Source organism: Neofelis nebulosa, chromosome 3 (assembly GCF_028018385.1).
Source record: "Neofelis nebulosa isolate mNeoNeb1 chromosome 3, mNeoNeb1.pri, whole genome shotgun sequence".
Lineage (NCBI taxonomy): Eukaryota > Metazoa > Chordata > Mammalia > Carnivora > Felidae > Neofelis > Neofelis nebulosa.
The window spans coordinates 72001616-72016866 of NC_080784.1; the positions used below are offsets into that span (position 1 = coordinate 72001616).

General features: G+C 37.1%; 1 protein-coding gene across 2 annotated transcripts in view; it reads right to left on the reverse strand.

Moving 5' to 3' along the window:
* Positions 1–15251, reverse strand: part of GLRB (glycine receptor beta) — a 91520-nt gene that overhangs the window by 50392 nt on the left and 25877 nt on the right. Inside the window, exons 1-3 of one of the 2 annotated variants that reach the window (XM_058721065.1) lie at positions 4343–4449; positions 3111–3227; positions 2512–2579 (exon numbers count right to left, since the gene is read on the reverse strand). In XM_058721065.1, coding sequence (XP_058577048.1) covers positions 2512–2514 — 3 coding nt within the window. In that variant the 5' untranslated portion in view covers positions 2515–2579; positions 3111–3227; positions 4343–4449. Of the gene's footprint in view, positions 1–2511; positions 2580–3110; positions 3228–4342; positions 4450–15251 lie in introns of those variants that run through there. The other variant, XM_058721064.1, reaches the window with a different exon arrangement.

Consider the following 15251-nt stretch of genomic DNA (forward strand, 5'->3'; position numbering starts at 1 on the left):
ACACAAAAATAATTTAGTTACAGCAAAGAAGCTATCAGATGATAGAGATGAAAGATGTGGTTTGAAAAGAAAGCACTAAGTGAGTCAGAATAGCCATAAAAGGCTCTGATTAGAAGATAAGAGACGGAAATCAGGGATAAATAGGAGGGACAAAGACTCCCTGATGAAAATTGGATGAATCCGGTTCCAGCAGGAAGTACTCTGGGCTAGCTACCATGATGAATCCCAGCAGGAGGACAACAAGAGGATACATTATAAATATGCAATGTTTTATTATAATCCTCAAATATTCTGTAAGAAAGTTCCTCTCCCTTTTCTAGCATCCCTTTTTCCCACCCGATACAATCAAGTAACTACTGTTGGGACCTGGAGAAGTTTAGGTGTCTGACATTTGGAGGGCATTCGATAATTACTAAAACATAGATATATTAATGATACCTCCTGAGTTGGGACACATGGTAGCCTTTATACAAATGAGAACAAATATCCTCGCATTAGCTGTCCCAGAATGCAAGATACAGTAGGAATGTCTCCAACAGGCCAGAATATCTTTCAGGGATGATTTAGGATTAGGGCAATGATGCCACAAAAGACAAAAGAAGGTACAGAGGAGAGCACAGACGCTACGTAGATCCTCTTAAAGTTTCACCTTGGGAAAATAACATCTACTCTTGCAAAGTGAAGTGCTTAGACAGACTAACCACATTTTCAGTTAAAGTTAACTACACTTGTCTCCTGAGTGCCGTACAGTAGTCTGTATCTTATTCCACAGCTATCTTCTAGTGATCTGTACTGTATGTTTCTGTCATTTAGGTGAACTAAAAGGTCACTGGAAGTAAATGAATTTGATTCCAAAATATCCTTTTGAATAATTCTCCAAAAACATCTATCAGCTAAGAAAATAATCAATTATTCAGGAGCTAAATACATGCTTCTACAAAAAATAAATAACATTCTCATTGCAATTAGATATAAAAACAGTTGTCATAAATTAAATGCAATACACAGTTGCTTTTATAACACATTATGCTACCCTGAGGAATAAGGGAATACATATTTTAAATCACTCTTTCTCTAGTGTGAGATATTCCCTGAAAAATTATAATGTGCCTTATCTATTACTAGGCTTTCAATCTGGAACATATACTATATTGATAAAAATGTAAGTATTAATAAAAATATAGGTATCTCCAAAAAATACAAAAAAACTTAAGCCTTCTCTGTCCCACTTGAAGCAGCATTTCGGCATGTGTTTTTTCAAAAAGGGCAAAATCCAATATTCTAAGACATCAAAAAGCAAGTAGACTTTATTGAATGTCTTTTAAGAAGCTGAAGCGGAATTACATCACACATCATTCAGGAAATCTGCTAATGTAATCTGCTAATTAGTAACCTACTAATAAAAAAGTACTTCATGGAAGCTGCAATACAACTCATCACGGATAACAGCCACTCCTCCAAACTCTTTTCCGTGCCTTTCAAGACAGGAGCCTGCCTGTCACCACTTTCTGCTCTTCCTTTGCTTTTCCTTGACCTTTCCCCTCGCTACGTCAGTTTTTTAGGGAGCTCTGCTGCCATATCTTAGAAAGATTGATTTTCTTCTTTGCTTTCTACAATTCTCTGATCCCAACATCACAATATTAGCACAACAGAGGAAATGAAGATTCTCCTCAAGAAACCAGAAGAAAAATAAACTGTGAACACTTATTTTTAATGCTCACACAGATAAGCATACTAGGAAATAAATGTTGCTCCAGAATACATTGCAGAAGTGCTTTTCCCAGGTGGTAACCAATTAGTTGCTCAGAGTGAGTATATTAATTCTTCCAAGTCCGCAAGTTTTAACTAACATTAAGGCTACATTTGAATTGCAAAATTATATAGGCACTGAAATCATTGATGTAACAAACCTTGGAACTTGGATATTTTATACTAGAAGGAAGCATGCATTTTGCCTTAGAGTTATTCTTTATTTTTCAGTTTTTTGTTTACTTATTTTTTGAGAGAAAGAGAGAGAGAGAGAGAGAGAGAGAGAGAGAGCGCGCGCGCAAGATGGGGAGGAGCAGAGAGAGGAGACACAGAATCCAAAACAGGCTCCAGGCTCTGAGCTGTCAGCACAGAGCCCAACACCAGGCTCGGACTCACGAACCGTGAGATCATGACCTGAGCTGAATGAAGTCAGATGCTAAACCAACTGAGCCACCCAGGTGCCCCTTTATTTTTCAGTTTTTTTCGTGTTTTTATGTTATTTTTGAGAGAGACAGACAGAGTGCAAGCAGGGGAGGGGTAGAGAGAGAGGGAGACACAGAATCCGCCGAAACAGGCGCCAGGCTCTGTGCTGATGCCGCAGGGCTCAAACTTTCAGACGGTGAGATCATGACCTGAGCTGAAGTCTGATGCTTAATGGACTGAGCCACTCAGGTGCCCTTATTTTTCAGTTTTAATATTAGTTTCACTATTCTCTAGTTAAAATTTTGATAATTAAAAATATTAAATTAACTGCAGTCTTACCATTGTTGTCTCTTGAATGGATCCAAAACTGTTGATAAAAATGTTGACTACAACATCAACAGGAATGCCTGTGAATAAAAATTAAGAATATATTTAGTAACTATAAAAAACTTGGTCAGAATTTTCAAATTTTAATGGTTTATGCACTTGATTTTTATATTTTTTCCAATCCACATGGGATATAAAAATTTAAATCTATGGTCTCAATATTCCATGTTCACAATTGCTATTAACATATTTTTCTAAATAAGGGATCATAATAAAAATAAAAATGAGTTAAGTTGTACTTTCTCATGTTATTTATTCAGACATACTTATCTCTTAAATTGTAGAGACTCGGAGTAAGTTGTTCACCTTTAAAGAAATTTTAAATTGAGCTAATGCATTTACCTTAACAAAATGTAAATTATTCTTTAAAAAGCACCATTTTCAAAATGTTTTAACTTTTTGCATTTTTATAATCACTTCAAATCTTACTTGAATTAGAAAGCAGTATTCAATACATTTTACTTACAATTATTATATTTTGATTTTTAATTCATAAATATGTGAAGTTAAGCAGACATATAACAGAATCATTATAAGGATTTTTGCCTGACCTGTTGGAAAATAATTTGAAAGTTCATGGAGTGAGAATTAAGGTATAATGTTGCAAATTTCTTTCTTGCTTGCTTTTTTTCTTTTTTCTTTTTATGCGTTGTGGGCCGCTGGTTGGGCTAACAAAGGGAAAATGTGAATTTAGCCTTTTAGCCACAGAACCACTGACTGATGAAAAACAGGTGGTGAATCAATATATGGTAGACATGAGACAACCCAGACCATGGCTGTTGTTGAAAGTAACTGAATAGGTTCTGGTAATGAACAAAAAACCCTGTTTTTACAACATAGTTGTATAACTTCAGTTGACTAGAAACAGCTGCAGACATTTTTTTTTTCTGTAAAGGAAGAAGAAAAAAATATCAAGCCTTATAATGTTAATCTGATCTACATTAATACCTGTCTTTAGCCAGCAATAAGGATTACAGTTTTTCAGAGGAGAGCTTTTCATATAGCTTTTCCTAACTCATCAAAAGGACAAAAAAAGAAAGAAAGAAAGAAAGAAAGAAAGAAAGAAAGAAAGAAAGAAAGAAAGAAAGAAAGAAAGAAAGAAAGAAGAAAAGAAGGAAAGAAAGAAAATTTGCACAACTAAACAATATTTCTGTGACTTTTATTGAAAGTATAGTTTGGTTCTTGAAAGGTGTGATAAATAGTAATATTCTGTTGGAGTAGAAGCAATTTATGTGGTAGAAAGCATAGTCACTCTTATTCACAAAGTTAACATGTTTTTTAAAACCATATGGCCATCTTTTTCCAGCAAAAGAGTAGAGGGAAATTTTAATCAACGTTTAATGCTAACAAAAATTTTGAAATAATCTAAATACATATAGGAACTACTGTCCATCCCTAATGAGTATATAAGCTTTTCTACAAATTATAACATTGGTGTCTGTGAATGAAAGCCAGACTGCATCCAGAGCTTGAAGTTTAAATCACTAAGGTTAAGAATACAAGTACTACTTAGAAAACCCATGACAGAGGTTGATTGTTAATTCACACTATACCTATTTTTGTTTTTTTAACTGGGAACCACATGAAACTATTAGAATTAATGTTCTGCTTATCTTTGAATGCCTTTGTCATTAAGTTGCTCTAAGTCTAAGCACATCACAGGACAGTAACATGACAATTTGACATCTTATTGTTCTGAATATCACAACTAAATGATTTTATACAGGTAAAATAATTTTTAAACTGCAGAGGTTGAAGACTTTTGGTGGGGGGAGAAACAAACCTTTAAAATTTGGTCTTATCCTGGGATCATAACTGACCAATAGCCTATTCAAGATATTGCTAGTGGAGTTGGCGGGTACGCGGGCAAGGTCCTCTGCCGACTGCTGGCTATAAAAGAAAACGAAACAAAACTCTGGTAAGTATTTAGAAATGGCCAACAACAGAAATGGGTAATTGTCATTGGGGAAAAGGCGCTTTTTGAGACAAATTCACAACGACAGCATGGTGTTTCCAAATAGAAGTAACTAAAAATAGTAGACATTGTCAGATGCCCAACAAATATTGGTTATAAAAAATAAAAAAATGAAAAAAGTATCTTACCACTTAATTTTACCACATTCATGAAAACACTGTTCTAAACACTCCATGTAACTCTCTCTCAAATAAAATTAAGCAGACGTCTTACTTGCCCCAAAACAACCTGCAATCAAAATCTAGACAAGCACAAAGGGAGTGCAGACAATGAGATAATAGGAAAAAATAAGAACAGCAAAAAATATTTTTTAATGATGTATATTAACCTAAGCAAGGAGTATGTGAATACTGTTAAGAGAATACAGCCAGAGAGATTGTCTAAGAATTCATAAAACTATCATGTTGACATTTATAAAATATTACCCAAGAAATAACCAATGAACTCATTGAGTTAAATATGCTGGGGGGAGGGGGGTGGAGGGATGGTAAAAGAAGTTTCTCTATTACCAGATCAATGAAACAAGGAAAATACAGAGCTACAAGTTACAACTATCTTTTCTACATATGTTTGCTGTCAACTATCAAAGAAAGGACAAATTACCATATTTTTCTATTTTAATTAACTTTGAACAATGAAGCTTGACTAAATTGGTATCCTTTGAAAGCACTTAACAGAAACAAAAAACGCACTTCCTTAGATCTAATAAAAAACGTTTTTGTTGTTTACTGTTTGTTTGGGTTCCTTTTATGACCCATAAAGTCTTATATAATTATTGCCCCAAAACCAAAAAAAAAATCCATTACAATTACAAAGAAGTTTTCATTATACTTGGAATACCTAGCAGTCTACTCTATTCTGTATTGATATGGTGAAACTATTAATTTCACAAATGATATTAATTTATGTGAAACAAACTTAGAAGTAATGGCTTTGTTTTGAAATCCCAGCTCTTACCTACCAGTCAATTCTGTTCTGAGTTAATTATCGTACAATTTGCTGATAAGAACGAGTAGAAGTATGATGTGACTGATATTAAGAAGTTTATAAAAATCAGAAAATACTACAAATTGATACAGAAAACCTTTTCAAGTAGATATCAGAGTCCAAAATATTAAAGAAAAAATTGATAACGAATTAGTTAAAACAGCTAAAGGTGCAAAAGACTATATAGATTTTTAAAATTGCTTCTCATGGTCTTACCAGTTCTAATATCACAGCTGCTGGGACTTGGGGACTGGTAATGGGATTTTCCATTTCACTGCAGGTGAAACTGTAACCTCCCTAGAGCCAGTTGTCATCCCTTATCAAAAGATTGAAAATTCTAGAGAATGAGGGTATGTGGGAAAATTGGATATTAGGATGCAAATTAGTGTTCAAACCCATCTACAAGGTTTCTCATTCTGGGGAGGAAAACAGAACTGATTACAAAATACACTTCTATTGGATCAATTAAAGACTGCATTATTGCGTCTCTTGATGTAAATTCCTTTACAGGTACATTCATTCTAAGCAATGAAATGACCAGACACCATAAAAACAATGAATACTAATTTTAGTAGTAGAGAAATTTCCAGCCCAATTTTTCCTTCCAGCTGTGGAAGATGTCTCTTTGGCAGATGGATTATCTGGAGCTAAAGCCACTTGAAAAAGAGCAAATGCAGGGGAGGCTCTCTCTGAACTCCCATCTGCCTACAGACAGATCCTCCAAACAGAATTTATTGTCCTAAATCCCTTCCCTGGGAGTTTCATCAACTAAAGAAGATTGAATCTTATCACAGAAGAGGACACTCAAAAAACTTGGTCACAAACTGTCATATCTCCCATCTATTCTTCTGGGGGCCAATTCATCTTTCCTAAAATTCCCGTACTCCCCCTTTACAAGGCACGTATTCTCCCCTATCAAGACATAATATCAGCTCTCAAATCTCATCACACTCTGGGTATTCACTTGGGTTTTTGCTCTGGTGCCCCTGATGCATGTAAAATTAAAAATTAATAATTTGTATACCTTTACTCCTGTTAATATGCCCATTATTTCACAGACCTAGCTATCGATGATAGAGGGAAAAGTCTTTCCTCCCATTCAGCTGTAAGCTTGTGTCAAACTCACTTCCTAGCCCTTGTAATTCATTACCAAATTTTATCCTTCCCCCCTTCACTGGTTCAGAATAAATCCTCCTTTCTAGAGTACTGTAACTTCCTCTTCTCATTGTCGTCATCTAAATCCAGCCTCTCCTTTAAGGTTGCCTATCTAAAATCTTGCCTTAATCATCCCAGCTTACTCTAATGAACATAAACATAGATATACTGTTTGGCAATCATTTTGTAGCTTTTTTTTCGTGCGCACGCACGTGTGTGTGTGTGTGTGTGTGTGTGTGTGTGTGTGTGTGTGTATTACTAACTGGACTGAATGTAGACAGTACGATTCTTGAGGGAATCATGGCTTCCGTATTTTTGTAATTCCCTATAGTGCTTGCATAGTATGAAATACACACTGTCTCAAGCACTTCCCATCCGCCAGTGCTTCTAAATTGACCTCAGCCTCAAGATGCCTGCATTCGCTATAGGAGTAGCAGGCGGCAGCAGGAGTCGCAGTAGTAGTACACGCATCACTTCCAGACGAAGAGCATTTCCTCCTGAGATGTCCTCTTAGGATGAAGGTTAGTTTTTGTGGTTCTGTGGTTTTATGTTTTTGTTTTCCTCAGAAGCTTCCCAGCATTGGCCACTGCTGAACCAATCACTGGCAAGGAGAAAGAAACAATCACTATTGGCTCAGATCAGTAGTCTGGAATGAAATAGACATTGAGGAATCAACTGTCATGTCCACTACATTCTTTCATTTAATAATCACAAATGCTCCTTTGATGAAATAGGAGAGATTCTTAACCACCCAGAGAGCTCTTTTTCAGTGGAGAGAAAGAGAAAATCCTGATATATATATACATACATATACGTAGGTATATATATATAAGGTTCTATTCATTAGTCTTACTAATTTTTAAAATCATTAGTCCTGAAAAATCTGAATTTGCTCTTTCCATAACTTATCAGCACCACTCTTCCCTCCAGCCATCTCTAAATGTTTTTATTTCTTTCCACAGCTAAAAAGAAACAACAAAAACAACAAAAACAACAAAAATTCATATTTATTAACAATAAAAAATCAATGTCGCTAACAAAAATCTCTTGAAATTATAAGAAGGAATATATCAAATATATTACAGCTCTTTTCTTTCATTCTTATTTGTATCAATATATACTCTGCTGTAGTTAATCTGATATGAATATTTATTCAATAGTTCAGTAATTCACCTTTATTTACATTAGAAATTCAAAGATGTTTTAAAACTTAAGTGAAACCCTACGTAGTTTATATTCACATGCATGCATTCAGGGGTTTTCCTACCTAAAAACAGTAGAAATCACTTGTTTAGCTCAATCAATACTAAATAACATTAAAGTCATCTCTACACATTAAAATATATTTTAAGAGTCTAGAAGCTGTACCACTTTCTGCCAAAGAGTTAAAATAATTTGCATATTTTCAAATTATGCTTGCACTTTACATAATTTTGTAATTTGGTATAGTGACTAGTATGTACACAAAATAAGCAAGAATAAGAAGAGTTAAATGCATTTAATTAGGGCCCATACTTAATTCACGTTTCATTGTTAGTCTTTATATTCTGAATCTCAGTACAATATTTTATCTATTTGACTATGCCATTTTGTTTTATTTCAAGAAATCTATCAACAATTCTGTTATTACTACAAAAGAGGATTTACTGCATAGAAATACGATACTAATTTAAGAAAATAACTTACTTTTACTCAGGCAAAGTGATCAAATGACTAGAGAAAATAATGTTTTATATCAAAAGCCTTTTTACAACCAGTCTTCTTTTGTTCACTTGCCTAAACTTGAACCGGTGTCATTACTAATATGTGAAGTTATGCAAGGAATGCATCAGGCTGTATAGCTGGATGATGTAATGTTTTCCAGCACCAAGGGAAAAATCCAGAAATTTCTTTCCAAAGGGGAAACTCAGTTTTCCACTAACTGAAGAGCATTCTTATTTTTACATGACCCTTTAGTGACCATACTGCACAGCTCCATTTCAAAACTGGTGTGTTTGAGCATATTATCTGAATATCCTCCCTCCAACCAGGAGGGAGTCCAAACGGATGATTTTGTTTTTATAGAGTTATAAATGCAACAACAATGGTCAAAATTCCTTTCAGACTTTGAAGTAGTATGGCACATGCCAGCATGAGTAATCTGGGTGTGGGAGCCACAAAGCTTTGAGCCTCACATGAACTGAGGCAAGCAAGCACAAAGCAGTAAGCAAAGAGGAAGGTATGTAAAATGTGTAGGTTGTATTATTTCTCCTCTTTACGGCAGTGATTCTTTACCTCTTTTTTAGGTTATGGACAACACTGAGAATCTGGTAAAAGCTATGTTCTTCCCTGAAAAAATGTAAAGTTTACAATGCTGAGGGATCGTGGACCTGAACACCTCAGGTGGTAGAAACCCTCTTTTGTGGAAACAGATGTTGGGGGGCGCCTGGGTGGCGCAGTCGGTTAAGCGTCCGACTTCAACCAGGTCACGATCTCGCGGTCCGTGAGTTCGAGCCCCGCGTCAGGCTCTGGGCTGATGGCTCGGAGCCTGGAGCCTGTTTCTGATTCTGTGTCTCCCTCTCTCTCTGCCCCTCCCCCGTTCATGCTCTGTCTCTCTCTGTCCCAAAAATAAATAAAAAACGTTGAAAAAAATTTAAAAAAAAAAAGAAAGAAAAAAGAAACAGATGTTGGTATTCTCATCTAAAATGGGAGGAAAAGAGAAGATTAAAAAACAAATTAGATATCATGTAGTGACTGCAAGTAAGCTCAAAAAAAAAAAAAAAAAAAAAAAAAAGATGGTAAGAGTTTATCAAAGAGACACAAAGCCAACAGAAAGGTCTCCCAAGGGCCAAATTTGAATGATTTGAGCAATAAAATAAAGTCATATTGGATTATATCCCAAAGTATAAAATAAAAATCTGTGAGTCCAGAAAGACATGAACAAATGATTAAATAAATAAACAAATGGAAGAGGACAGACAGTTCTCCCATGCAGAATTCCAAGTAACTGGAATTCCAAATAGACCCTTTATTTTCAGGGTAGAAGAGAGCTCTGCATTTCTCAGTGTGAGCTGTGCATAATGACTTCCTTCCAAAGAGTACATATAGGAAGGGGGAAAAGAGTTACTTTACAGCAGAGAAACCTGACAAATACTATCTCAACCAGAGGATCAAGGTTAACCTCTACAGTGAAAAGTCATGTCAACTTTATGTACCTTTAATAAAATGTGATGAGAATGGCAATGAATCCTGTGGTCTTCCCCCACCAAAACACGTAACTCCAATCCAATCATGAGAAAAATATCAGACAAATGGCAGTAAAGTGACATTTTATAAAATACTTGACTAGGACTCCTCAAAACCATCATGGTCATGTAAAAAAAGGAAGGTCTTAGAAACTGTCACAGCCAACAGGAGCCTAAGGACACATAAAGACTACATGTACTATGCTGAATGGGATCCTGGAACAGAAAAAGAAGGAAAGCCAAGGAAAACCAAACATGTATTATACTAACGTAAAATGTTAATAATAGGAGAAACTTTGGAAAAATTTCCATAAATCTAAAGCTGTTTTAAAATAAAAAGTTTATTTGGCGGGGGGGGGGGGGGGGGGGGGGGCACAGGGAAGAGCAGAAGGCCAAGGACCTTAACAGATACCGCACCAAAGATCGACAGATGGCAAATAAGCATATGGAAAGAGGTTCCACATCATACATCATCAGGCAAATGCAAATTGAAATAATGAAATACCATCTATACCTATTAGAATGGCCAAAGTCTCCAACACAGACAGCACCAAATGCAAATGAAGATATGGATAAATAGGAACAGTAGGAACTCTGATACATTTCTGGTGGGAATGCAAAATGGTGCAGCCACTTAGAAAGACAATGAGTGTGGCAGTTTCTTCAAAAATTAAACTTACTCTTACTACACAATCCAGCAATCTCACTCCTTGGTATCTACCCAAAGGATACAAAAACTTAATGTCTACACACACACACACACACACACACAGGCACACATGCACAGGCACACACACACACACACGCACACAAATAAAACCATGCACACAAATGTTTATAACAGCTTTATTCATAATTGCCAAACTTGGAAGCAACCAAGATGTCCCTCAGTATATGAGTGGATAAATAAGTTGTGGTACATCCAGATAATGGAATATTATTTAGCATTAAATTATTTGCTCTATCAAACCATGGAAAGATATGGAGGAACCAGAAACGCATATTACTAAATGAAAGACGATACGAAAAGGCACTGTATGATGATTTTAAACTTGTGACATTGTGGAAAAAGGCAAAACTATGGAACAGTAAAAAGATGAGTGGGTGATAGGGACTGCGAGTGAGAGGGAGATTAATAGGCAGAGCACAGAGGACTTGTCCAAGAGCCAAGAGACTAGCATTTTAGACCCAGACAGACTGGAAGATTACCACATAATATTGGGCAAATCCCTCTCTGAGTCTCTTCTAGATAATCAGATAGACAGACATACAAAGACAGAGCAACACTTTATATATTCAGGTAATAAATTAAGTCAATGGTTGTGTACGAATCCAGGTTATTATATTTTTATTTATTTTGCATTTTCCTAATTACAGTATAAGTTATTATTACCTCTCTTGACAGCTTCTATATTTATTTTCCATTCAGTTTTCACAGATTAAACTGTGAACAGAAGGTTTATGAATATAGTGAGTGATACCTTTTACAGGATTAGTTGAGTTTAATTAGTTTATATTTATTTGAAAAGAATGTGTTTATGGGCATATGTGCATGTGTGTGGCAAAGTCTACTGTGTTATTATAGGCCAAGAATCATAATTAAGAACAGTGCTTCACAGCATTCATTTTATTTATCCTTCAATTGGGCTTAAGGAACTGTTGGATCTTGTGGAAACATTTTCAAATCTTGTCTACCTACAATCATGGAATTACATCATCCATGGCCCAAAGAAAAACATTTTTCACAAAGTAGAAACATCTATGTGTAGAGATTCCGGTTTTGGGATACGAGCAATCTCCCAATCGCTATGGTCTTTTTTAACTTCATATCACATGAGATTACTCATCCTATGAACACTACAAAGATCTATTTACGTGTTACGTTTCTCAGACAGTGTAAAACATTATATATTCTCACTACTTCTTATTGGTTTACTAATTTGATACAAACCTCATGACATAAGGAGTCAAACTTACGCCTCAAAACATTCACCGTGCAATTACCTTCCACCCACAGAGTATTACGGCAGATACAGATCCAGAGTAATACCTCTGACTCCAACACCAACTGCAACTGCTACGGTGCTTACCTTTTCTCAGTTCTCCATACAGAACATAAATATAAAATGTTTCCCTTCTGGACTCACAGAAATGGTGAGAAGATCAGTCCAGCACTCACGCACACATGATCAAGTTACGTGTGGTTATAATTGAAGAGACACTTGTCAAAGAGCCAAGAGACTAGCATTCTAGACGCAGACAGACTGGAAGATTACTACATAATATTGGGCAAATCCCTCTCTGAGCCTCAGTATACTCACCTTTAAATCAAAGGTCAAAATCAGGTGTTTGTAAGATCCCATTCAATTGATAATCTGGTTCCACTTGCAGCGGATGCTGTGGTGCCCCATCCCCCGGATCACCCCTTCAGAATTGAGGCTGCAGCCAGGAATGCTGGCTGCCTAAGGCTGAGCCAGGTCACTTCCAGAATAGCCTTCCTTCAGCCTTGCCCTGGAGGCAACCCACACTCAAAGACTTTGATATGGGGACACAAAAGCATTCAAGGTCCCTTCCTACTGATAGACATCTCTGCAAGCCATCCAGGCTTCAGAGCTCCCTGGAGCATCCTGATGCCTCAATTGCAAAGGCATTATGCCTGTGCTTGAACCCGCTTCCTCATTCCCTAGAAGTGTTCCAAAAGCAATCTCTTTCTGCATGTAAATCTTCATCTCACAGTCTGTCTTAGAGATAACTCAACCCACACCATCAACTAAATAATAAAACTCCTCAAAGAACAACGAAAACTTAACCATCATTCAACTGTCTGCATGCTGAATTTCTCCTTGCATGCATTTTAGTCATTACTGAATTCATTTAACAAAGTTTTTGAGCATTTGCTATATGCCATGCATGGTGCCATATGCTGGCTATGCACTTAAGAATGAAACACAAATGTTGGTTATTCTGATGCAAAAGTACTATTTAAAATTGTGGGTTCCTGGGACACTGGGGTGGCTCAGGTGGTTACTGTCCGACTTTTGATTTCAGTTCCCATGATCTCACGGTTCCTGGGATCGAGAGCCCTGCATTTGGCTCTTACTGACAGCATGGAACCCGCTTGGGATTCTCACTCCCTCTCTCTCTGCCCCTCCCCCACTCCAATACACATGCACATGCTCGGTCTCTCTCTCTCTCTCTCTCAAAATAAATAAACTTTAATACTGTAGATCCACATGGATTTGTCTAGTGATTCTCAGCTTTGTTGTGCACGGAATTCACCTGAGAAACTCTGCAAACTACTGATGCCTAGTCTCACCCCAGATTTAATTAGTTTGGGGCGAAGTCCAAGCATCAGGATTTTAAAAGCTCCTCAGATGATTCTAATGGTCAGATGAATCACTTGTTAGAAGAGAAGAACATGGAATTAAAACCTGAGGAACTCCACCATTTAATGAGCAGATGGAGGAAGATAAGCCAACAATTAAGACAAAGAATCAACTACCCAAGAAGAAGGAAGAAATCCAAGAAGTGTGTGGTGACAACAGAAATTAAGGAGAAAGGGTAAATTTTATGGAAGGGTTGGATAACGGGACCAAATACCGCTGAGAGGTTAAGGTGAGGACAGAAAATATCCCCATGGCATTTAGCAAAAGGGAGAGCCGTTTTTCAGCTGAGAGAGACAGAAGCCTGACTGGAGTGGGCAGAGTAGTGAGCGGTAAGGTAGGAAATGAAGGAAGGGAGAATACCCATTGAAAACTTTCGACTAGGAGAGACTTCAGCAAGGGACAGGAAGCTCTGGACCCTCCTTCCCCTCTTGAACATATCAAATGAACAGCAAAACCCAAATCGATTCTTTTTGTCAGAAATCCAAAAGCTAGTTGAGAGGCTTCTACACCCAAGCATGTGTAATGAAAGTAGCAGGAAAAGTGGAGACACCCTCTCGCCATAATCTCCACCTTAGCACAATACAGCACAGTGCAATGCCATCCAGAGATGTCCTTAGCTCCTGCTTCTTCCTGAGGAGGGAAAGAGACCTCACATCCAATATACCAGCTTTTCTGAGTCTACCTCAGGAACCAACTCCTATCTCACCATCTGGGGCAACGATGGGATCCAGCACACACGTGGTAGTCCCCCGGGGAATAGAGAGAACAAAGCAGCTGTTTGATCAAGGGGCACTCACCACAGCTCTGCCCCCCACTTTGCTGTGAGTGGGCTGGAAACCCAGCTCTCACTGCTTTCACAGTGCCACAATATAGAAGTAACCTGAATGCCCACTGACAGATGAGCACATTGAAAAATGTGGTATATACATACAATCGAGGACTATCAAGCCTTAAAAAAGAAAATCCTGCAACATGCAGCAAGGGTGAACACTGAGGACATTATGCTAAGTGAAATGAGCCAGTCAAAAACATAAGTACTGCCTGATTCCACTTCTATAAGGTCTCTAAGGTAGTCAAACTCAGAGAAGCAAAGAAAATGACGGTTGGCTAGAGTGAGAAGAAAGAGGAGTGGCTAATCAAGAGGTAAAATTTCTGGGGTGCCTGGGTGGCTCAGTCAGCTCAGGTCATGATCTCACGGTTTGTGGGTTTGGGCCCCGCGTCAGGCTCTGTGCTGACAGCTCAGAGCCTGGAGCCTACTTTGGATTCTGTGTGTGTCTCTCTCTACCCCTCCCTGGCTCACACTCTGTCTCTCTCTCAAAAACAAATAAACATTAAAAAAAAAAAAAAAAAGAGGTAAAATTTCAGTTATGCAAGATGAATGAGTTCTAGAGATCTGCTGTACAATATTGTGCCTATAGCTAATAATATTGTATTGTACATGAAAATCTGTTAAGGAGGTTATAGTAAGTGTTATTACCACAATAAAATGGAAAAAAAAATACAATTTTTAGTGACAACCTCCAAAAAAAAACTATACTGTGTGTATACATAAAATAAGTTTTGCATGAGTTACTGCTCAATTTGAGGTAGGAAAAAAAGTCAAAAATTAGTCTGCTTTTTTAAAAAACTGAATCAAATAGCTTATTATTGAACTATTTGCACAGCTATTATTTGGAAATCAGAGAAAGGATGGCCTCTTCAATCGGTGTGCTGCACTGGGGTACCTGGGTAGCTTAGTCGGTTAAGCATCCAACTCTTGATCTCAGCTCAGGTCATGATCTCACCGTTTGTGAAATTGAGCCCTGGATTGGGCTCTGCACTGGCAACATGGAGCCTGCTTGGGATTCTCTTTCTCCCTCGCCCTTTCTCTCTCTGCCCCTCCCTGCTCACATATTCTCTCTGCCTCTCAAAATAAATAAATAAACTTAAAAAATATTAAAAGTAAATAAGTAAATAAATGTGTTT